The following is a 24,411-nucleotide window of genomic DNA, read 5'->3' on the forward strand; positions in this document are numbered from 1 at the left end:
GGCCCCCAGAGTTTTTACCTCTCAGGCTAGGCTGCCGTCAGCTCCAGCAATTAGCCAATTCCCTTTGAAGTATGTCTACCCAATGCTGGCTCCAGTGGTGGTTTCTGATCCAGGTAAGTTGTGATTCTCTGTATTTGCCCATGGCTCCAGGTTTCATAGGGTTGGCATGTCTTAGGACCTCCATTTTCTGTTGCATATAAGTAGAGTTATTGATGTTCCATTTGTTCAGGTTTTTTCTGGTGAGAGTGGGAGTGATGACTTTTAAGTGCTTTACAAGTCTGGTTGTAATTTCTGATAACCATGTGACAATTTTAGATCTCTTTAAAAAGGTAATATGTTTAATTCAGGAATTGCGAAAAGCCTTGTAGCAGCTACAAGAAGAATTGCAGAATAAGAGCCACCAGATTCATGCCCGGGAGGCTGAAAAATACAATGAGATTCGAACCCAGGAATAAAACATCCAGCACCTAAACCATAGTCTGAGTCACAAGGAGCAGTTGCTTCAGGTGAGTTTACATGATTTCAATGAAAACTGGGCTCATAGAACTCTGAAATTTGTTTATATAATTTTAAGATATTAATCCACCTGTGCTGAGTCCCTGCTATATGGAAAACATTGAGAGGTGGGAATCAGGATTTAAAATAAATAGAAAATATAATTTATGAATTAAGATGCTTACTAACAAGTGTAAGAAACAGTACATATAGCCCTGATTTATGCAGTCTTTTATAAAGACTTAATATTCAGAAAATAGTTATTAAGCATCTCTGTGAGTCAAACACTTTTCTGGGTGTTGGGAAGACAAAACATTTGGCTACTGCTCTCAGTTTAATAGTTGAAAACAAACTGTACAGAAACTTCCACAGAGTAATTTTGATGATAGAATGAAAGTTTGAGGGGAAGATGGAGCATTAAGAAGAGACTGATCTGTTCTGCCACCTACTCTGACCTTCAGTCACATTGAATCCACTACATTTCACTGAATGTACAATTTTTTCATTGTATGCATAGTGTGCATATATTTTTTTCTCTAACATATCCTCCTCTCCCTTCTTCACTTAGGAAATCCTAGTCCTTTCGTTAAGACTCACTGCAAATGTTACCTTCTCTGTGAGGTCTTTACTGACACCTGCAGGCAGAGTTAGGCAGTGCATCCTGTGTTCCCCTGGTAGCTAGCGTACGTTGCAGAACAGTTAATTCTACGTGTTGTGTCTGTTGTATGTTGCAGAATACTTTACAATTTATGTCTGTTATCTCTGCTAAACTTGTTACTTTTGAGGGGAGTGATCACATCTTGTTTTTTTTGTCCTGAATAACTAACAAATTACTTGGCAATTTAGTTAGTACTGGATAAAAGAATAAAAGAAACGATGTTTTGGTCTCAGGAATTTCGGGAGCTCCTACAGTATCAAGATAACTCAGACAAAACCCTTGAAGCAAATGAAATGTTGCTTGACAAACTTCGCCAGCGAATACATGATAAAGCTGTTGCTCTGGAGGTATGTATCATCATTTCGCCCACTATGCTATGGATTATTCCATCTACACAGGTATTATAGAAATTTGTGTTTGCTTAAATTTGCTGCTTTTGGATTTGGTTTTCTATTCTGCCATCGTGTTAAATAGGAGCGATCAGGATAGATTATTGAACAGATGGTATGTGAGCACTTGGAAAGTGGTGGGCATTAGAAAGCAGAATTTCTCTAAGAGCAAGGTAAGACAGATTAAATAAGTGGAATGAAGGGTTTTGCAAAGACAGAGATGTACCATTCTCCAGGCTGCGGGGGATGTTGAGCCAGCATGCTCTTCCCACCAACATAGGGCCTTCCTTCCCTGCTCCTTATCTCTGTTTGTCAGCGCGGATGTGCTTGGCGTCATCTTCCAACTGAGCTCTGGCCCCATCTTAATAAATCAATCCTGTGTTCCTCTCACCAGAGCACTCCCAGGAAACGGAAAGCCTGAGGGAGGCTCTGCTGTCCTCTCGATCCCACCTTCAAGAGCTAGAAAAGGAGCTGGAGCACCAGAAGGTGGAAAGGCAGCAGCTTTTGGAAGATTTGAGGGAGAAGCAGCAAGAGGTCTTGCATTTCAGGGAGGAACGTCTTTCCCTCCAGGAAAACGACTCGAGGTAAGAGGGGACCCATTGACAGAGAAGGTAGCATTCTTCATTCTTACATTCATTCTTACATTACGAGAAGGGATATTGGCAAGACAATTGGTGTCCTCTTTTGGAAACCTCAGTGTTCCCTCCGCCATTCCTGATTTTTGTGTGTCAGTGGGGTGGGGGGAAGGGTGCTTTGAGCAGAAGATAGGACTTCTCTGGGAATGCCTTGTCACTCCCAAGTTAAGAGAGTAAAACTCTGTTATAGAAGTTTTCAGTATATCAGAGACATGAAAAAGAAGGGTTCCCATGCTTCCAATTACATATAGGACATCAGTCTCACCATCACCTAGGAAGCTTCTATACTGGCTGTGATGCTTGGTCCCAGCATAAGCCCTGTAACCGCTTGTCAGAATGCAAAGAGCACTGTAGGAACAGTAAGGAGACTGTGCTGGTGTGTCTGTTCTGCTGTGAACTAATGTAGGTGATGGTGTTTTCAAGCAAAGTTACTTGACCTCCCTCAGCCTCCATTTCCACATCTGCGAAATAAAAGTGATGATCTTCCTGACCCCCTGAGTTGACATCTGGGGCTCAGATGTAACCCTGACCGTAACCCTTTATGACCCCGAGTTGACATCTGGCTCTCAGCTTGTTGCTCTGGTGTGGCTGAGTGGCTCTGCCATCTCAGTGGGCCTTACCTCTCCCTGGTCAGACTGCAGCACAAGCTGGTTCTCCTGCAGCAACAGTGTGAAGAGAAACAGCAGCTCTTTGAGTCCCTCCAGTCAGAGCTACAAATCTACGAGGCACTTTATGGCAATTCCAAGAAGAGGCTGAAAGGTATGTGTTCTTCTCCCCTCACCCCATGAGCTTTTTGCCCTTGCATAGGTTGCTAGTGAGCTCTTTCCTTTGGGGATTGTGGAGATCGTGGGAAGCTACAGAGTTCTGTCACAGAAACCCCCACCCGAGCCTGGGGCTCCTAGTAGGAACTCTCAAACACAAAGCCCAATGGGACAGGTTGGTGGCACGAGCAAGATCCAGCCTGATCATTCCTAATTACTTTAAGAAAATCTAGACATTCCTATTCTAGACATTCCTATCAATGTCTAGATTGTAACATTTTTGAAAGCAAAAGAACTGTCCTAATGATATCATCATTTGAAAAGGCCTTTAATATTGTCAGTAATACATACTGACAACCCATTCAGCCCGATGCAGCAGGCAGTCTGCTCCCACCCTGACCCTTTCCCTAGTGACATCTAGGTCTCAGCTTATTGCCCTTTCATGTAATTTTCATAAATCCTGATTTAGTTTCCTGATTTTCTAAAGAGAAGGTGAACTGGAATTTGAAGAAATACAGGGGCTTACCAGGCTGGGCGAATAGCTTAAGTACAAAGTCATGGTGAGTGTTGAGTCAGTGGGGACCAGCCTGCCCACAGGATAAAATTAAAAGACACAAAAACAAAAAACCCTTATAGAAATACCACTAATAGGACCTAAATTTCAATCCTGGATTTAAATATTAAGGACATTTATTGAAGACTTTGCTGCCTGCTGAAATAATAATCTAATATTTGAGAATTTGATATATTTCTTCATTCTTCTTTAAATGGAGAAGGGTACTCAAAACATAATGTTAATAAGTCACAGCAGGCTGGAACAGAAGACTGACATCAATGTCATGAAATTTAGCAAAGATAAAAAGCAAAATCCTGAGCTTGATTAAAAATATCAGTGGTAGAAATATAGGAGTAGGGTAGGACAGGCAGCCGTTCGTGGACTTGAGGGTACGGGGTTTGGCAGAAACATGATCACACAAGTAAGTCGTAGGCCAGAGGTTGCTAGAAATGCCAGCTCAAACTGACACTACAGTAGTGTAAGTGTGATGTTTGCCTGTGGAGACCATGTCTAAAATATTGTTAGATTAAGAGGCACCATCTTTGAAAAGCGCGTTGACACACTAGGGAACATAATGAAGACAGGGCACACAATGGTGTGGGCCAGAAATCTCCAACTGGTCAAAGAAACTAAAGAAATGTAGGCTTTCAAAAGATCTTGAGGACCTGAGAACTGGCTTCGGATATTTGAAGAACTGTCAGGTGAAAAAGAACTCACGTATTTTATGTCCCTCCAGAGGGCTAAACAAAGGGTGAAGGGCAGTGGAAGTTAGATTGGAATTATCATAAATCCTCATTTAGTTTCCTGATTTTCTAAAGAGAAGGTGAACTGGAACTTGAAGAAATACAGGGGGCTCACCAGGCTGGGAGAATAGCTTAAGTACACAGTCATGGTGAGTGTTGGGTCAGTGGGACCAGCCCGACCACAGGAGAAGCTTGGGATTGGGGAAGTGAGAAGTCAGGATGGTGGAGCAGAGTCACCAAATCTTGAAAGCTCACAGGTCAGGGTGAAATGTGACATTCTGTATAGTAGATAATGCAACTAAGTCTGTTCTTTTTCAAAGAAGATAAGCATATGATGAAAACAGAACTTTAGGATGCTAAGTCTCAGGGGATGTCCTGGAGTTGGGAGACATTAGAATCTGGGAAACTTATTGGATGGGTCTAGTGATATTCTGGCACATTAAGAGATGACAGTCTAATATAAGGTGCTATTGGGAAGATGAAAGGGTATAGATAGATTTTAAAACATCTCTTAAAAAATAAGCAAAATTTAGTGAGAAGTTGGATTGAGAAAGAGAGAGAGGAACATCATAAAACTTTGGGCAAAATTCAAGAGTAGATTATTTACCAAAGCCTCTACAACTAGTTCATCCTGAGCTCCCTTTCCTTTCATGCTTTTCTCCCTGCCTTTTAGGACTCATTTCAAAGCTACAACCACTAAAGCTCCATAATCTCTTATCTGTAATTTCAAAATCCAGTAAGATCTCCAAGTTAAATTTTTCAAATACTCATCTAGTGAAAAAATCTAGATGAACTGACAAGAGGATATTCAAAAGTCTTTATTTATCTACTTAGAATATTCACATAGCTCACTGCAGAAATAGTTATATGTTTGATTAAGGATTGTGGCTCACATGCAACTGGATACATGTTGTATATGATATATACATCCTGTTGCCTTGCTAAAAACTAAAACAAATTTTACCTTCGAAATACATTTGACCTTAAGGCTTTCAGATAAAGGATTGTAGCCTTGTAGAATATTTCTTAGATCTCTTCATCCCCAGTACAATGAAATAGACTACATGTGGTGAATGGAGGTAAATATATATACATATATATATTTTATATATATGTAGGTGTATATATATGTGTGTACATATATATGTACGTATATGTGTACATATATGTACATGTATACATGTACATATATACACCTATATATAGTATGTATATACACACACAACATATATATACACACTATATATAGGTGTATATATATGTACACACACACACACGCATATATATATATATATAGAGAGAGAGAGAGAAAGAGAGAGAGAAATTGAAAAACTCACTTAGTTATAATCCCTGGTCTAAGGTGCCCAACTCACATTCTCACATGCTACCAAAAGACCTCCTCCTTCTCCTGTTTCATTTTTGAGAATGAGGACTGTGAAATCTCTTTCTCCCTCATCCCCTACCCTTCTCTAGCTCAGTGCTGACCTTCTACCTTGGAGGATCCTATACTTTAGCCTACAGGACTAAGGTTACTATGGAGATGAAATATGGACTTATCCTCATCTGCCAATCAAATGCTCTATAGGTGTATGTGTGTAACTTAAGCCGCAGGGAAGTTTCAGACTGGATGTGCCATCTCAGTGCCATCCCCCGGTCACACACAGAAATGGTGACATCTCCATCATAGATGGGTTGCATGAGACTCAGATGATAGTGAGGTCCTTGGCAGAAAAGAATGTCACAGAGGAGGGTTCTGACAAGTGCTTGGAAATACACTTGGGTCAATGTTACCAGACTCCTCTTCTCTCTTAGCTTACAGCCTAGATGTCTGTCACCAAATCCCTTTGAGCAGTGACCTGAGCCACCTGGTGGCAGAGGTACGAGCTTGGAGAGGGCAGCTGGTGCACAGCATTCAGGGGAACAATTGTCTGTGACTGCAGCTGCAACAGCAGCTGGATACCGGTGCTGGCAAAGCCAGCCTCAGCCCCTCCTCTGTTAACCAGAACTTCCCAGCCAGAGCTGACCCTGGAAACAAGCAGCTGCTCCTCCAAGGTAGGAAGGAAAGGGGACTTAGAAAGCCCTTGGCCAGTGGGGAGATCACCAGGATGTCTGCGGCAGAAGGTGCAATCTGCCTGGTCCATGCTCCTTAGGGTCAGGTTGAAATCAGAGATGCTCTAGTCTAGCAGCCTGAGTGAAAGCGTGGGATTTGGGTCAGACCGGGCTCCAGATTTCGAGTTTACCGCTTACAGGTCATTTGACTTGGGCAAGGTGTTTAAAGTCTCAGAGGTTTAAGCCTTAGTTTCCCTATATTTAAGATGAGGATAATGATCATATGTACCTTATATGATTTTGAGCATTAAATGAAATCATTTACAAGTGCTTGGCACACTAAGAATTGCTCAATAATTAGCAGCTGTATATGTTCATATCTTTTTCTTGGATTTGCTTGGTGCTTTAGTATTAGCCAAGTGTTTTCACATTTATAATTTCATCTGAAGTAAAGCAGGTTTTGCTATCTCTGTATTTCACATAAGAAAACTTAGGTCCTGAGATATTAACAGAGAAGCGAGTGTTTAGAGAAGTTATAGACAAAGCCAGGATCAGAACAAGATATTGTGATTTTCAGTCTGTGTTCCTTCCAGCTCGTTGTGCCCTGTCTCAGTATTGCCGACCTTCCCAGATTCTCTGTTCCCCCTTTCCCTCACAGGTGGGGAACTCAGTGTGTGGTAAAATGTTCCTCCCCTAAGGAAACAGGGCTCTGGGGAAGTCCTGGATGGTGGGCAATTTATTTCGGGTGGCCATCATTCGCTTTCTCTACCCCACCCCTTGCCTGCCTTTTCAGATAGGTGTGTTTGACCAGGTCCCCCTTCTCTTCTCAATATCCCCCATCAATCTCACTTCTCCCAGTTTTCATTGAAATGTCAATGGTGTCCCCCTAGTCTCTTAAATCATTCAATTTCTACTTCCTCTGTCCTTTTCTCCTTTTGATACACCATTTAGTACACCATCTCCACTCACCTCCATGGCCATACCTTCAATTTTATTCAAATCAGGAACCACTTCTGTTCAGTTTCTCTAAAGCTGAACTTTCAAACTCTCCTGCCAGCTATTTCTGGGTCATGTTAACCTTTATTTTTCTCTGGTTCTTGTAGATGCTCATTAATCTGACAGTAACCTTATTTGTCAAATGAAGGTGACAATAACATGATTATGCTGTTTTCAGCTTACATTAGGTGGATGCCTTGCCCTCTTCTGGGCTGCCCTGATGGTTGTGGTGTTCAGTTATGTCTCCAACTCTTCCTTCTAACCAGGCCTTCCCCTCTCTCTGGCTTCCCACATAGCAGCCAAGACTCAGCCCCACTGGTGCAGTCCCTGCCCCTCTTTCTCTAGCACCCCCGAGACCTGAGCCAGAAAGCAGGCAATGGGCCACACTTGCCTGAGGAGGACCTTTTGTACCTTCTTTGTGATATTTTCCAATTCCTCCACCATAGGGTTGCTTTTTAGTCTCCAGCAAGATGTTAACCCACCAAGCCTTCTGTCTCCATACTTCTCATACAAGTCAATTTTTTTCAGTATTACCTCATCAGAATGATGACTAGAATGTTGAGTTTAGTCCCCCATGAATCCATTCATTCCTTGATTCCTTGATTCTAGATTTTAATATGTACTATGTATATTTATACATACTACATTTAGTTACAGGGCATCATATTAGATACCACACACAAGTTGTACTCAAGACTCGGTTTATAAAAATACACCTAATAATTTTTCAAACTAGAGGTTACTTTCTCGTGGAACACCCCTCAATTAAAGGAATATCTTTTTGTTCTGAAGAATGGACACATTCTGAACTCAGTGACTCATGGGCTTTTTTTTTGGCTTGTGGGGTATGGATAATTCTGTAAGAGGAGAGTCCTGCCACCGTAGGTCTCAGTGGGGATGGCTAGGTGTGCATGTGCTTCACGTGCAGTGTGTTCCAGGGCTCCTGAAAACTGTGGTTGCCTTTACTCCCTAGATTCAGCTGTGTCCCCTCCAGTCCGGGATGTTGGTATGAATTCCCCAGCTCTGGTCCTCCCCAGCTCTGCTTCCTCTACTCCTGGCTCAGAAACGGCCATAATCAACAGAACAGATGGTAAATATGGCAACTAAAGAGTCCAGGGACTGATGATGGAAAGAGATTAATGCAAACAACCTTTTGTTGTCTCTAAACATATTATCTGTATTTAGAGAGTTTTCTCTGCATGCTCCAAGGCCTTTACCCTACTCCCTGCATCTTCTGTGGCTGCCTTTCTTGCCATTGTTCATCCTCCTGTAGTTTTCCTACTGCTGTTTTTGCTTCATTGTGCCATAATCTCTCTATTCTTGAAAATGCTGTCTGTATCCAGCTTGATTGCCTTGTCTCTGTCTTCTCTACCCAGAAACTTATTATTTATCATTCATCCTATTTCATTTGCCAATAAGGAAAAAATTGTCTCCTGGAAAATTTATCATTAAGAGATAATGTAAGAAAGATTGTAAAAATGTAGAAGCCAGAAGATCTCTATGGACTTTGTCCCACCCTTGTACATTCCAAGGCTTCCTTTCTTGTTCCCAGCCTCTTCCTTTTCTCGTTCCCTACCTCTGTTTTAGTTGGAGCAAACTGAGGATATCATTATGAATAACAGAAGATTCTGTTGTGTTGTCATTTTCTTTTTCAGGCTTGGGTTTGGATACTTCTCCAGTAATGAAGACCCCTCCCACGCTGGAGGGTGATGCTACTGATGGCTCCTTTGCCATTAAGCATGGCCGCCATGTCATTGGCCACATTGATGACTACAGTGCCCTAAGACAGCAGATTGCAGAGGGCAAGCTGCTGGTCAAAAAGATGGTGTCTCTTGTGAGATCAGCGTGCAGCTTCCCTGGCCTTGAAGCCCAAGGCACAGAGGTAATCACACCTGTAGCTTTAGGTGCACTCTTTCCTTGTGCCGTTTGTTCCTTTGATGTTAACTCCTTCTCCCACCATTTTTGTTTTTTTCTTGCTTTGCATCTCTCCACAGCTGAGGCTTCCTCTTCCATGTATAGCAGCCAGGCCCTTTCTTCTCTATCTCCTATTTTCGCTGTGAGTTCTGCTCTGCTCCAGATGTAGCTGACTGGATATTTCCCCTCAGCCCCACAGAAACACGTGGCATTGCCTAGCAGCCTTTGGTGGCTTATTATCTACCATAGTCATGCAGGCACATGAACCATCTGTGGGCAGAGTCGACTCAATGGGATGGACAGAAACTGAAGGATTTGCAGGTGTATGGCCCCCACATGTGGAAGGGGCGAGAAGCCTGGCAGCCATGGCATTTCCTAGTGCAGACTGCATAGGGGAGGGAAGGCAGGCAGCAAAGCTTCTCAGAGCACCTTGCCAGTGAGAGAGACCAGGAACCTGTGGCTGTGCTGTCTGAGCTGCTGGAGACCCATGGATGCGTAGGGACAGCCCTGCCTCCACGGAGCCCCCACACTGGAGGGCAACACACACACCCAAGTAGATAAGCACAGTAAGGGGCTACAGGCACAGTATGAGAAGTCATCCTCTGTGCTGTGAGAGCGCCAATGCAAATGTGGTCATTTATCTCAGGCAAGGAAAGTAACAGGTTCATAGAGGACATAGCAAGGGGGGTGAGTTTTGAAAGCCTTGTTGGTTCTGCAGGTGGAGGAAGGCATTCCTGGTAAAGGGAGCAGCATCTTAGTTCTGAGAGCTGCAAACGGTTGTGCGAGGGCTTCACAGGTTCAGGCAGGCCCATGTTCTGCACCTCACTCACAAAGGAAGCTTGAACCCACGCAGGGGGAAGAAAGTAATCTCTCCGCTCCTGTGGTGTTACCTTTCCCCAGGTGCTAGGCAGCAAAGGCATTCATGAGCTTCAGAGCAGCACCAGTGCCCTGCACCATGCCCTAGAGGAGTCGGCTTCCCTCCTCACCATGTTCTGGAGAGCAGCCCTGCCAAGCACCCACATCCCTGTGCTGCCTGGCAAAGTGGTAAGATGCCAGTGTCCTTTCTTGGTTCAAACCCAGTTCTCCTCCCCTCCAATACTGTTCTGTCTCCTCAATGTCACAGCTTTTCCAGAAAATCAGGAGCCACACAGTGAGTTGGGATAGACAGGAACTTAGAGGAGTGTCCCTGGAGGGACATCTCTGACCCATGGTGGCTGCTTTCATTGCAGCTCTGAATACATCCCATTCCCCACCAGCCCCCTGGCCCCTGGATAAGAAATCAAAGAAGAAGAGGAAGGGGTGTGGAGAAGGCAGAGACATCATAACCCTGGCAATCCATAAGTGTTCAGTTTCTTTACCTCTCTGAAGTTTGGCTGAGCTGAAATTCAGTTAAAGCTTCAGCACCCATCTCCTAGCCCTCAGGTCCCATGGTCCAATGATCACAGAATGCCCCCATGAGACTGAGCCTTTTTAGCCACTGCCTGGAATCCCAGCATATTGCTTAAGCTGGCATCTCTGTACCAGGCCTGGGGAAAGTCAGGCACCCCTCAGGATCTGCTCAGAGCTCAGGCTAACTCTGATTGACAGACCCTTGTGTAGGCAGGTTTCAGGATCCCCTCCCCAGGGATTCTAGCTCCAGGTCAATGTCACCAATATATTTTGGATCCAACTATGCTAATTCCAGGGAGAGGGTGTTTTGCCATCTTCATGTTGGCACAAATATTTACAAACTTGCCTGAGTCCAGATCTCTCACCCCAGCATAACATTTCTGAACTCTCAATCTTACCTGTGAAGGGAGAGTGACAGAACTGATATCAGGACTAAAGCAAGGTCCTCTTCAGAGTTGGGAGTTTTATGCCAGCCTGAAGCCAGGTTCTCTTAAGCTACAGGTGTGTAGGCCTGTTCTAGTCTGCATGGGGAATTCCAGAGTCTCAATATTCCTACCTAATGGCCTCATCCTAAACTGTCCTCAGCTGGAGGTATCCAAGGCTGTGAAGGAGGAAATCCAGTTCAGGAGGGTAGAGAAGATTGTAGAATCCTCTTTGAATTGGAAAGAGCCACAAAGCACAGGGTGTTTTAGGCCTTCTGCCTGGTCAGTAAGAGTCTGTTCCTCGTATCCAGGGAGAATCAACAGAAAGGGAACTTCTGGAACTGAGAACCAAAGTATCCAAACAGGAGCAGCTCCTTCAGAGCACAACTGAGCGTCTGAAGACGGCCAACCAGCAGAAGGAGAGCATGGAGCAGTTCATCGTCAGCCAGCGTAGGTTCCCTGAGAGGGAATGGGGGAAGAAACGGGCAGTCTTCCCGATGCCCCACTTGTGCTTCAGATGAGAAGTGACCAGGGGGGCTTGGAAATGTTGGGAGTGGAGACTGATTTGATGTCCCCAAACCTCCTGTGCCACGAGCAATTGTGGATGCAGAGGGTGGGGAGGACAGGGGGTGGATAGAAGGAGACTCCAAGCTGAATGGCCAGAAAGAAATAAATGCTTTAGAATTCTCACGCTAAGCAAGTAGGGTTAATTTCTGCTGGTGATTTCTACTCTGTGGTGCTCTTTTGTTGTTTCAGTAACCAGAACACACGATGTTTTAAAGAAGGCAAGGACTAACTTAGAGGTAAGGAAACTACTGCACCAGTCAGAGGCACCAAGCCTGTCCCCAACCCATCACCATCCATTAGCAGATCTTGTAGGTGACCCTTGGCCTGCTTTGGCCTTCCAGGAGAAGATTTGGGGTCCACTTGCAAGATCACAGGTCCTCAGTGAGCTTCCTGCTAGTTTCTGTTCCCATCACCCTCCCACCCCGTCAGCTCCTGCCCTGTATCTTGGTTCACTCTCACATTGTCATCATCTCTCCTTTTTACTCCAATTTTTCTTCTTTGATGCCAAGTCAGGAGACTGCAGAAATGCAATTCAGCTCACTCTTGAAGTCGTTAGACATTTAGGAGTCTGCCTCTGAATGAGCTTTTGGTAGAGGGATCTTGAGGCCAGTTATGTGTTCTACTCTTCGTGAAAAAGTAAAAGCAATTTGCAACCTAATAAACTGATTTCACTGCACACTCCTGGGTTAAGAACACCAATTTGATTTTGATGTATCTTTAAGTAACATGATAAAAGAGATCTGTTGGGTCTCATTGGTTGAAAAGCAAATTTGTTAATAAATAACAACTGAACCTTCAGGGAAAAAATGTTATATATGTACCAGACATTATCTACATTTACTTAAAACACTAAGTGTTAATCATTCCCTAGGAAGTGCTTTGAAGAAAAACTTGAGGTATATGAAATGGTTTAAAAATCAGAAACTAAACCTTTTAACGTGGACTTCAAAGCTTTGTCATAAGCAATTCAGCATATTCCTAGAAATGTTTCTAAACCGTAACCTGAGAGAACGTTGATCTCCATAGTGTGAAAATGATTTGGGCCAGTTTAACTTGCTCCTTTTTTAATTTTTTCACTAATTCCCTTTTGTTTTTCTCTGATAATTCTTCTCTTTTCTGAGCCTCTTTAGAGCAGCACTTACAGGATTGCCTCTGTAAAGCCTTATACCTGTCCCAGAAAAGGTAACCCAAAAAGTCTCTAGTATCCACTAAAAGGTAACCCAAAAAGTCTCTAGTACCCACTAAAAGGTAACCCAAAATCTCTAGTATCCACTGGCTTTCTCCAGTATGGAAGCTTTCCCCTCCACCTCCCATAGATCACTGGAAAGGACCCGAGGCCTCGGTCCTAATCCCTGGCTTATCACTAACTGCTGTGTGGCTTTGGCTTGTCCCTTAGTCTCTGTGAGACTGCTGCACCCTCATCTGTCAAAGATGGAACTGGACTTAGTTGAGCTCTGAGGTCCCTGTGGACTTGGCCCCTCCACACCCTCATTATGGCGACTGGACATAAACTTAACAGAGGACTTCCCAGCAAAATGTCCTCTTCTTCCTACAACAGGCTGTTTCTATATGTGCATGTTTCACGCTAAGCTCTTCTTTCTTGGGTGGAGATAACAAAGGCCTCCTTCTGCTGAGACAAAGTGATTTGGAGAGTCACCTGGCCCCTGAAGAGGGAGTGGTAGGATCCAGCCACCCAGTGTGCAGTGAATTGGAGCAGGGATCTCAGCACACAGGGAGGTGGGGAGGCTTCCCCTAGCCTGGGGCACCTGTTGCTCCTCCAGACTGCAGCGCATGCTCTTAGCTCGTCCTCATAACTGGCTCTCACTGTGCTCCTGGCTTTGGTCACCCCGTAGCTCTCACTGCAGCTTCAGGTAGCCATCAGTAGGGCCTGGCAATATACACTGATTTGGTTTGTTTTATGTCTGCAGGTGAAATCCCTAAGGGCTCTGCCGTGTACTCCAGCCTTGTGACCCTTACCTTCCAGGAACCATGCAAGAAGCGCAGCCACCAGAAGTCCTTAAAACAGCAGGAAAGGTGGGCCTGTCCTCCTTTTGTGCAGCTACCTATCTGCTGAGGAGCATCTGGGCCTCATTCCTCCGAGTCCACTGGAGGGTCCAGAAGAGGGAGTCAGAGATGTATCCTGGTGGAGCTGGGAGAAAGACAGAAAGCCTTTCTGACAGCTATGGAATACCATTAGCCAAGGTCCACTTGGCCCAGCACTAAGCAAAAGATGCGTAGTTTGAATAGAAGTTTTTGTGATACTGCTTCTCAACAGCCCCAGCAGCTTGGGAACTAGCAACAGCACATTTCTTGCCTCATCAGCTGTCCTGAGATGGAAAACTCAGTGGATATGGAACCCTGATTCTGATGAATGGGGCACGTGGTCCCAATGCTGGAGCTCCTCTGACAGGTTCTAAAAGCACACTACTGAGCAGTGGTGCCCTGCCAGACACTGCTGGCGGAGCTCAGTGAGCACTACTCACAGATGCACACCTGACCCTGTTGGGTCGAGTCAGGCGGGCTTTGGTCTGCACTGGCACCTGTGTTCTTTGAGTTCACATCATGAATGTGGTGACTTCCCAGATACCATCTCAGGCTTAACCTAGCACATCCTGTTTCTTTTCTTCTATGATATCCAAGTTGGACTGACCTCACTTCAAAGATGCTGTCCCATTTTGTCATCCTATCTTACCTCGGGGAAATTGGGGACTGATGGCCAGACCAATTCTGTTGAAATTCTTGCATAGAGCAAAGCTGTGCTCATTTTTAAGTGGCATGGGAGAGGCCCCCAGTCTAGTAAAGCCTAGTCTGTGTCTTCACAGTGCTGACAGAATGTGTTTGTGTGTATAAATGTATGATATAGATTTATATATGTTGCTATCTCCATATATTGAAGGCCAACATAATTGGTGGACAGGGTGCATGACAGAAAATGAAAGTCTTTTTGGTGATTATTAAAGCAAAATGTGTATAAAAAAAAAATAGTTTTTCTTTCACTGCTTTGTTTCCCATTTCTGCCCCAATCCCTTGACAGTAAAAGAACTGGAAAGAGAAAATGGGAAAGACAAACTGTGTTTAAGAAGTGCATAGTCCAATGCTTGAACTCTAACTTTAAAAGATTAAGATTTTCCTTCCTTGTCATTTTGTAAGAATCCCCAGTCTGAAAATATGAAAGAATGGTTCTTAAACTTGGTGTGCCTGAGAAGCAGCTGTGGAGATTATAGGAGCTACCTCCTGGTCTCCAATCCCAGGAGATTTAGTTGGTGTGAGCCCTAGAATCTGCATTTTTTTAATATAAGCACCCCAGGTGATTCCATTACATGTGGGCTGCAGATCACAGTTTAAAAAAACAGTGTTCTATAACATTGAATCAAAACTAAACTACATTGAAGAACTTTGAATCAAAAAGTATGTCATTCCATAAACATTGATATAAAAATTTTAAAATATTCCTTGGGAAAAGTTCTTAGCTACATGCTTTTGATCCCCAAGATTAAAATAAAGCTTTCACTTTACAATTATGTGCTAGAAATATTTAAAACATAAAAACAGGTAGAAGGTGGAGTAAGATGGTAGAATAGAATTCTCCAGCAATGGTCTCCCTAAAGGAACATCAAACTGAACAACTATCTATGTAAGAAAACACTTTCACAAGGGCTAATCAGGTGAGAGATCATAGCACCTGGTTTTAACATGCTAACAAGAAACGATGCATTGAAGAAGGAAGGAAGGACAGTCTTGCATTGCCTGTGACACCTCTCCCCCAACCACAGGAAACACATCTCCAAGAGAGAATCTAATGGCTTGGGGACAAGGGGGAAGGTGTGGGACTTTCTATTGAAACTTAGTACCAGTCTTGCCATAGTGACACACGGCACTGGACAGAACCCCACAGCACTTGATTCCAGGCTGGTGCCCACAAAAGAAGCATTTAGACCCACCCTGGGCCACAAGGGAATCAGCTGCCTCAGCAGGAAGAACCCACGAAAGTTCTGGCTGGCTTTATCACTGGAAATTTCTTGGGCTACAAATAAATTTCAGTGGCAGGCAGGCTGCAGTGACCGCAGTCCTTGGGCAAGCCCTGGTGCTGCATAGATGTGGAAGGCCCTGGACTTGAGGTGTGAACCAGTATGACGGCAGCTGCAGCAGCTATGGGAATGCCTGTATGACCCCTCCCCACACTCCAGGCAGTGTAGCCTGAAAAGAGATTCCTTTTGCTTGGGGGAAAGAAAGGGAAGTAAGCTAGGGGCTTTACCTGGGAATGCAGAGAACAATCCCTGATCTTCCCCAAGTCCACAGGGCTGGGGACCTAGGAATCTGTAAGAATTGCAGTGTACCTGGGCCTAGGGTGCCCTGTAGTACAAAAACGGCTGCAGTGATCACTGGCTTAGGGAACTCATCAGCCCACTTTGAATTCCTGGAAGGTCCTCTGAAGGACAGGTACAAACAAGACCTGACTGCAAAGGCTGGAATAAATACTTTATCCTTCAATGCCCAGATATTGACAAACATTGACAGTATCAATAACATTGAAGTCAATATGACCTCAACAAATGGACCAAGTAGGGCACCCAGTGACAAACCGTGGAGAGATGGAGATGTGTAACCTCAAGGAATTCAGAATAGCTATTTTTAGAAAGCTCAATGAACTTCAAGAAAACACAGAGAAACAATTCAGAAATATACCAGAAATTTAACAAGGATACTGAAGTAAGAGAAAAAAATCAAATCTTGGAGCTGGAAAATGCATTAGTGGGTCTCAGTAGAATTGGTCAAGCAAAAGAAAAAATTAGAAGCCATCATCGAGGATAATGTGTGGTCATGACCCCTTCCGACAGGACAGTTTTTGTGTCCTCTTTTTTTCTTTTCCTCCAGCATCTGTTTTTCTCTGACACTCAGCTTTCCTGAAAACTGTTTAGTGTTTCTAATTCATCCAAATTTTCCAGTTGTATTTTTCTTTCTCATCTGCTGCATTTTTCATCTTTAAACTAGCTAGGTCTGTAGATGGAAGAAACAATGAGGTGCCTCCAAAATTGCGTTAGATCAATGTAACCAACAGAAAATGATGAGATTAGATAAACACAAGTGACCTGAGCCAATGGAATATAACTTAACAATTTAAAAACTCAATAATATCTATAAGGCAGACATTGTGACAGGGAATGTCGTTATGATACTACAATTGTTCATTTCTCTAAGATCTCTCACATCAGAAGGTCAACTTTCTCCAGTTTTTTTTCATAATTGCTTCAGCCTAAGGCACTAAATTCTAGGACAACTCTATATTTTTCTTGAATTATAGATTACTTGTCTTCCTTTAAATATTTTTTAGGAATTTACTTATGCAATAGTCAAAGAGAATTCTTCTTTACATTTTCATTAATTCTGTTGACCTAATTTTACTGTGTCTAATCAGGTCCTATACCTATTCTGGGATGGATGAGATTCTCAGTTTTATAGATAAGTAATAGATAGGGAAAATAACAACAACTACACAGAGAATAACCTGGAGTCTGTGGAAGGTGTCAGAGACATGAGAAGAAAACAATGAAGACCAAAAGTAAAAGAGTGGCATAATTGCAAAAAATCTTTACTTAAAAATGAAAATTTATTTAAAATCTGTTTTGTACTCTCAAAAAAAAGGTGAAAGAAAACATGGACTCTATAAAACAATACATGAAACACAAGATAATAAGGTACTAGATTGAATTGTAAAAGGAGCTGGCAGAGTTAGCAAACAATGCCACAGCAGAATTTAAGAATAAAGAGCAAAATTAGCAATACATAAAACCAAATCAATTTTGTAAAGAATCAATATCAGAAATTCTCCCAAATGCCAAAAGAAAGGACAAAGAGATGAAAATTATCCAAGAAGAAATAATAGATATGGAGGAAAGACAATAAAAATCCAACACATGGATATCGATGCTCCTGAAGAAAAGTCAGGACAAGTGAACCATAAGCTCTAAAGATACAATAGAAGGAAATTTTCTTGAGCTGATAAAAGACCTGAAATTGCAAATTGGAAGGGACTCATCATGCACCAGGGAAAAAGTCTAGATAAATTTTGATTTGCAAGTATAAAGACATAATTCTATAATTTAGAAATGTAATGAAACAACCCCTGCAATGGTTTTTGTACCACTGTTTAACAACTATGTTTTCACATTCTTGTCTGCTTGTGAACATAGAGTAGGGTCATACCTCTCTCAATAGGAGGTGAGGCTTCCTTGAAGATAATAGATATTTCAAATGTCAACTGCTGAAAAGAGGAAGATTCTAAGATGAGAAAAGAGAATTTGGAAAGTGGGCCTTAAACAGAAACAAGAGGGAATTCCTTTCCCTGAGCCTCATTCTCTTGAGCCTGCAATCCAAAGAGTCATAATATGCTCACTAGTGCTTCCAAAAAAGGAAGGGGAAATGGCATCTGCCATATGGAGGCAACCTAGGAACTAAGTTGGGGAGTTAATGAGTTAATACAAGCCAAGATCTTAAAACAGTGCCTGGCACATAATAAGCACTCCACAAATATTAGCTATCCTCACCTTCATAATATTGTATGTGATATGATTACTGTAATTTAGCATAGCCTTATTATTATTATTATTATTATTATTATTATTATTATTGAGACAGTCTTGCTCTGTCACCCATGCTGGAGTCCAGTGGCACAATCTCAGCTCACTGCAACCTCCACCTCCCGAGTTCAAGCAATTCTCCTGCCTCAGCCCCCAGAGTAGCTGATACTACAGGCACATGCCACCATGCCTGGCTAATTTTTGTATTTTTTTTAGTAGAGACGGGGTTTCACCATGTTGGCCAGGCTGGTCTCACACTCCAAACCTTGTGATCCACCCACCTCGGCCTCCCAAAGTGCTGGGGTTACAGGCAGGAACTACCACGCCCGGCCTAGTCTTATTGGAGGAAAGACAATAAAAATGCACCTTAGACTCAGCTTTGATAGAGATTTAAGAAAAGGGTTTATGTGGTCTGGAGGGTAAAGGAGAGAGATTCCTCCTCTCCCTCAGAGGCCACTGTTGGTCATAGGGATGAGTAATAGCTCAAAAGGAAAAGGGAAGCTGGAGTGAGCATAAGGAACCAAAAACTCATGGCTCTCAGTTTCAGCCAACCCTCTCAATGTGGCGCTAGTCCTTCCAGTGCCAACTGTGGATGAAAAGAGTGTTTATCAAGTTACTCACAAAGGAAAAAAAACATCAGGCTGGCATCATACTTCTGCATAACACATTAAATTTCAGAAAAGAAGAGATTATCCACAGAATATTGCAGATGAAAAACTTCAGCTGAAAACTCCACAACAAGCCAAATTTCATTCATGTGAAGCCAATTGAAAGGCACTCTGAATTATGCAAAAGCTCAAAATACATGCAAACCCTTCTTAAAGAAAAATTTATTTCATAACCCACTCAAGCCAAAAGAGAAATATTTTTTGTTTTTTGTTGTTGTTGTTGTTTTGTTTTGTTTTGTTTTTTGTTTTTTCAGATGGAGTTTCACTCTTGTTGCCCAGGCTGGAGTGCAATGGTGCGATCTTGGCTCATTCAACCACCACCTCCCAGGTTCAACCAATTCTCATGCCTCAGCCTCACGAGTAGCTGGGATTAGAGGCATGTGCCACCATGCCTGGCTAATTTTTGTATTATTAGTAGAGACAGGGTTTCACCATGTTGGCCAGGCTGGTCTTGAACTCCTGACCTCGGGTGAGCCACCCGCCTCAGCCTCCCAAACTGCTGGGATTACAGGCATTAGCCACCGCGTCCGCTCAAGAGAAATATTTTTTAAAAGAATTCAAGGCCGGGCATAGTGGCTTATATCTGTAATCCCAACATTTTGAGAGGCAGAGGTGGGAAGACCGCTTGAGCTCAGGAGTTTGAGACTAGCCTGGGCACATTGTGAGACCCTGTCTCTACAAAAATTTAAAAATTAGCCAGGCATGATGGTGCACGCCTACAGTCCCAGCTACTTGAGAAGCTGAGGTGGGAGGATCACTTGAGCCCAGGAACTACAGTGAGCAGTGATCATGCCACTGCACTCCAGCCTGAACAACAAAGTGAGATGCTGCCTCAGAAAAAAAAAAAAAAAGAAAGAAATCAAGAAGGCAAAGTATGAAAGAGGCTGATGATGAATACTGAAGACATTTAAGCATAAAATGAATTAAATGTAACTATTTTAAGTATAGTTACAAAACAGAATACAAATATCATAAATAATCCTTAACAAAAATATATTTTTAAAGTAAGGTTTAAAATCCCAGATTACACCAACATAAACTTGGGTATTGTGTGGGGTGAAGGGAGTAACAAGGAGAAATGTGAGAAAGTAGAAGTTTCCTGGTATTCTCAACTTACAAAGATACTATTTTATTCTCTATGTTAGTAATAAGAAAAATATAAAGTTGTGTGTGTTATTTTAAAACAAAAGGCATGCCTTCCAGATTACTAGGAAACAAAACAAGAAACAAGGACGACACAGTCCATATAGCAAAAAGAAGAAAAAACAGAAAAAAGGCAAAAATAAAGACCAAACACAGAAAATACAAGAGCAGAATCATTAAACCAAATCAAAATATTGGTCTTTATTAATATAAAATATAATATGCAACAAAGACATACTATGAATCATTTTGCACTGAAAAATAAGGCACTGGACTGTATGAAGCTCTCAGAAAAAATGGAGATATGGGCAGAAAAATAGTAGCAATAAAAGACTTCAGTCCTTGACGAATTGATAGAAGATGAAAATAGAGAGGACCTGAATGTAATTTACAAGTCCGATTTAATGGATATGTAATGAAATGTTAAACAAATATTTCCTATGTCTTGGAGTTTCAGTAAGGCTACATAACCAAGGACAATAAATGCTCAATGTCTACACTTTCTAAAAAGTGGTACAAAGCACAATCTAGAATTGCTTAAAAAAAAAGAGTAGCCCCCAAACGGTCTTGCTCACAATCCACCTCTGAGTTATTTAAGAGAAAGATAAGGGTTGACCAATAGGAGCAGTCTTTGAAGAGAGTTGTCAGACTAGAAGAAAGAGCTGTGGTGTTTCTCACCCCCTTCCCTCACTCCCCTCCAAGTGAGGGGCTCAAGGAAAACCCCTGAGACTTTCTGGGAAGCACTTGCTGGGAGGGAGGCCTGACCTCTTTCTCACTAGTCATTAGCGGCCTATTGGTCTGCAGAAGTTCACAGGCTCACTTCCGGCTACCACAGTAGCCAAGCTTGCAGGACCTTGATGTGTGTCCTCAGAATTTGCTGGAACATAGACACAGTGACCTTCCCTTGCCCAGGGAAAATTGGAGGCTTGAATAAGTGTTTCTTGTGGGCCAAATTCTTCACCATCATATTATTTTATTATAGTAAACACCACCAAAACAAAAATCCAAAAGGTAGATTGGTTAAGTTACAAATGACATAACCATATGATGGGATGTTATTGAGTTAATAAAAATGCTATAAAGTATTTGGCATGAGAAAATATTCATAATATACATTTTTTTGAGACAGGATCTCACTCTGTTGCCCAGGCTGGAATGCGGTGGTGCAATCACAGATTCTTACAGCCTCAACCTCCTAGGCTCAAGCAATCCCCACACTTCAGCCTCCAGAGTAGCTGGGATTACAGGTGCGCACCACCATGCCTGGCTAATTTTTTTTTTTTTTTTTTTTTTGGTAGAGACAGGATCTCCCAATGTGACCCAGGTTGGTCTCAAACTCCTGAGCTCAAGTGATCCTCTCACCTCGGACTCCCAAAGTGCTAGGATTACAAGTTTTAGCCACCATGTCTGGCCTATAATACTGTAATATATTTCTTTTTTTTGAGACGAAGTCTCACTCTGTCACCCAGGCTGGAGTGCAGTGGCACAGTCTCAGCTCACTGCAACCTCCGCCTCCCAGGTTCAAGTGATTCTCCTGCCTCAGCTTCCCAAGTAGGTGAGATTACAGGCATGTGCCACCATGCCCAGCTAATTTTTGTATTTTTAGTAGAGACAGGGTTTCACCATGTTGGCCAAGCTGGTCTCAAACTCCTGACCTGAAGTGATCCGCCCATCTTGGCCTCCCAAAGTGCTGGGACTACAGGCATGAGCCACCATGCCCAGCCCCATAAAATATTTCTAAAATGAAATATAATGAAAACTATACAACAACATAGTATGCTCATTGTCTTAGTTCATGCTATTATAACAAGATACCGTACATTAGGTGGCTTAAACAACAAAGTTTTTGAAATTTTTTATTCTTAAGTTTTGTGGGTGCATAGTAGGTGTATATATTTAACAAACATTTATTTCTCACAGTTCCAGATGCCAGAAGTCCAAGATCAGGGTGCCAGCATGGTCACTTCTTGGTGAGAGCCCTCCTTCTGGTTCACAGACAGCTGCCTTCTCACCATATACTCACTTGTCAGAAAGAGAGCGTGCTGGTTCCTTCATCTCCTTGGAAGGGCACAAATCCCATCATGGGGCTTCACTCTCATGATCTCGACTAAACCTAATCGGCTCCCAAAGGCCCCTCCTCCAAATACTATCACAACGGGAACCAGGGCTTCAACATATGCATTTTGGGGGTACACAAACGGGATCCATTTTTTCAATATTGGATCACGAGGAGTCCATAGCACTCCTCGTGATCCAATTTTGGGAAAATCAAAAGGTATATGTGCATTGGTGTGGGTATGCATCACGTTAACCAAGAATAAGAATGAATATCCCAGACTTTGGAAATATGCCAGTGTTGTACTCCTTTGCAACTGTCTTAATGTTATGGTGGCAAATCTCAATCCAATAGTAAAGATGGGGACTTCTTTAAAATAAGCAAATGTCCCTGCTGGTAGTTATCCCAAGAAGAGGTTAGTCCTGGAGCAAGAAGTGATGGGGCAGTAGGGAGAGCTTTCTGCTCTGCCTGATCACAGACGGCAGGGGACCAGAAGTTTGGAACAGTACATACAATAAGAATATGAACATCCTTTACTTTGAACTTCAACTAATATATTCCATTTTAAATTTAATCTCTACATATTCTTCCCCTTTGTTCACAAAGTATATGGATCAAATTCATTCTGCATGATAATTATATTAACAGAGAATCCCAAAATTAGTTTCAATAAAGTTGGTGTTATATATTTCAAATAAGGCCTCTGAATCTTTCCAAATTTAAGAGCTCTACAATCATCAGTCTTTTCAGTATAATTTGAATAATTGACAACCAAAACTTTTAAATATACATTTGTAAATATTAATAAATAAGTATATATTGAAACTAATTAACAATGAAGGAAAACTGAATGTAAACTCATAATAATAATACTGCGTAAAAATTGTTGCATACTTACTATAAAGTGCTTATTTTCCTGAGGGCTTTATGTATATTACTTTATCTTCATGATAACCTTATGAGATAAGATACTATTACTATCTCTATTTTTCAGATGAGGAAACTGAAGTACAGAGAGTTTAGTAACTTGCATAAAAGCACACAACTATTTAATCTTTATTGCTCAGGAACACGGCCTCAAGAACAACCAAGCACTTGATACAGAGTTAACTCTAACTCATATGAACCAATCAAGGCCCTGGACAGGGTAGTGCATACCAGGTCAGCACCAAGGTCAATATATCCAAAATGAGATTGTGTAAGAGGAAAGGACTGGAATGCACCTCCAAGAAGGTATGGAAAAGTGAGAACCAACTAGGGAAGAGGTTCAAAGTAGACTCAAGGAAGATGAAGGGGAATTCTTGAGCCAAAGCACAAGTGGTTGGAAAAGATTTTTAGGCTTCCTGAGGCTATGGAGTGAGCATATCTAGAGAAAGGGTGCGGGAGTGGAAAAAAGCAAAGAGCAAAGCTGGCACCACTCTGGCCCTTAGTCCCCTTTCTCTAGGCAAATCGGAGCTGGCATTTTCCTAGTGTGAAGGCGCTAACTCACTCCAGGAAAGTTTTGAGATGGGGAGCAGAGTCTCACAAACAGTCCCCAGTCAGTATGCCTAAGAATCTCCTGGCATACTGTTAAAAATGCAGATTCCTCCTCAAAAAAAAATTGAACTCACAAAAGCAGAGAGTAGAGTGGTGATTACCAGGGGCTGGGGGGATGGTTGGGTGGAGTTGGAGAGATGTTGGTCAAAGGATACAAAATTTCAGTTAGATAAGAGGAGTAAGTTCAAGAGATCTATTGTACAATATGGTGACTGTAACTAATAACAATGTATTGCATTTTTGAAAATCTCTAAGAGAGTAGATTTTAAGTATTCTCACCACAAAAATAAATAAATATCTGAAGTAATACATATGCTAATTACCTTGATTTAGCCATTCCACAATGTATACATATTTCAAGATATCATTTTATGCATGATAAATATATATAATTTTTACTTATTAATTAATTGACTCCTAGATTCCTCCTGGGAGTCACTTTCAGAAATCCCACGTCCACTGGTCTACATTAGGACTTATGAATCTACATTTTAAATAAGCTCCCCAAGTCATTAGAGAACCACACTTTGAGAAAACTGCACCTATATATTTTCTAGGTATCAAATATAGATACTGTCCATGGGACTATTGGGAAATAAACACTCTTCCTCTGAATACTTGGGGTTTCCTATCCAGCTTACACTGGTGACTTAGTGGGGCACACAGGAGAGTTCAGAGACTGAGTGAGCCTGGCACAGTGGGCAAAAGTACAAGATAGGATGTCTATCCACGAAGGGAGACAGTTGGAGTAGGATGCCACGGAATTGGTGATATCGTATGTCTCAAAAGATCCCAGACTTACAACTGCATGTGAATCTACAACTATGTCACAATAAGTAAAAAGTTTCAAAAGAAA

General features: G+C 42.3%; 1 protein-coding gene across 1 annotated transcript; it reads left to right on the forward strand.

The window, feature by feature from the left end:
• Positions 1-1,371: 1,371 nt before the first annotated feature.
• On the forward strand, positions 1,372-14,556 carry LOC134734852 (myomegalin-like). Its single transcript, XM_063628220.1, has 8 exons — positions 1,372-1,500; positions 1,939-2,126; positions 2,812-2,936; positions 8,256-8,372; positions 8,938-9,164; positions 10,097-10,240; positions 11,319-11,457; positions 13,503-14,556. Exons 1-8 carry the CDS (start codon positions 1,372-1,374, stop codon positions 13,646-13,648), a joined length of 1,215 nt encoding a protein of 404 aa, XP_063484290.1. The 3' UTR covers positions 13,649-14,556.
• The last annotated feature ends 9,855 nt before the right edge of the window (positions 14,557-24,411 follow it).

Source organism: Symphalangus syndactylus, chromosome 12 (genome assembly GCF_028878055.3).
Source record: "Symphalangus syndactylus isolate Jambi chromosome 12, NHGRI_mSymSyn1-v2.1_pri, whole genome shotgun sequence".
In the NCBI taxonomy this organism is placed as follows: domain Eukaryota; kingdom Metazoa; phylum Chordata; class Mammalia; order Primates; family Hylobatidae; genus Symphalangus; species Symphalangus syndactylus.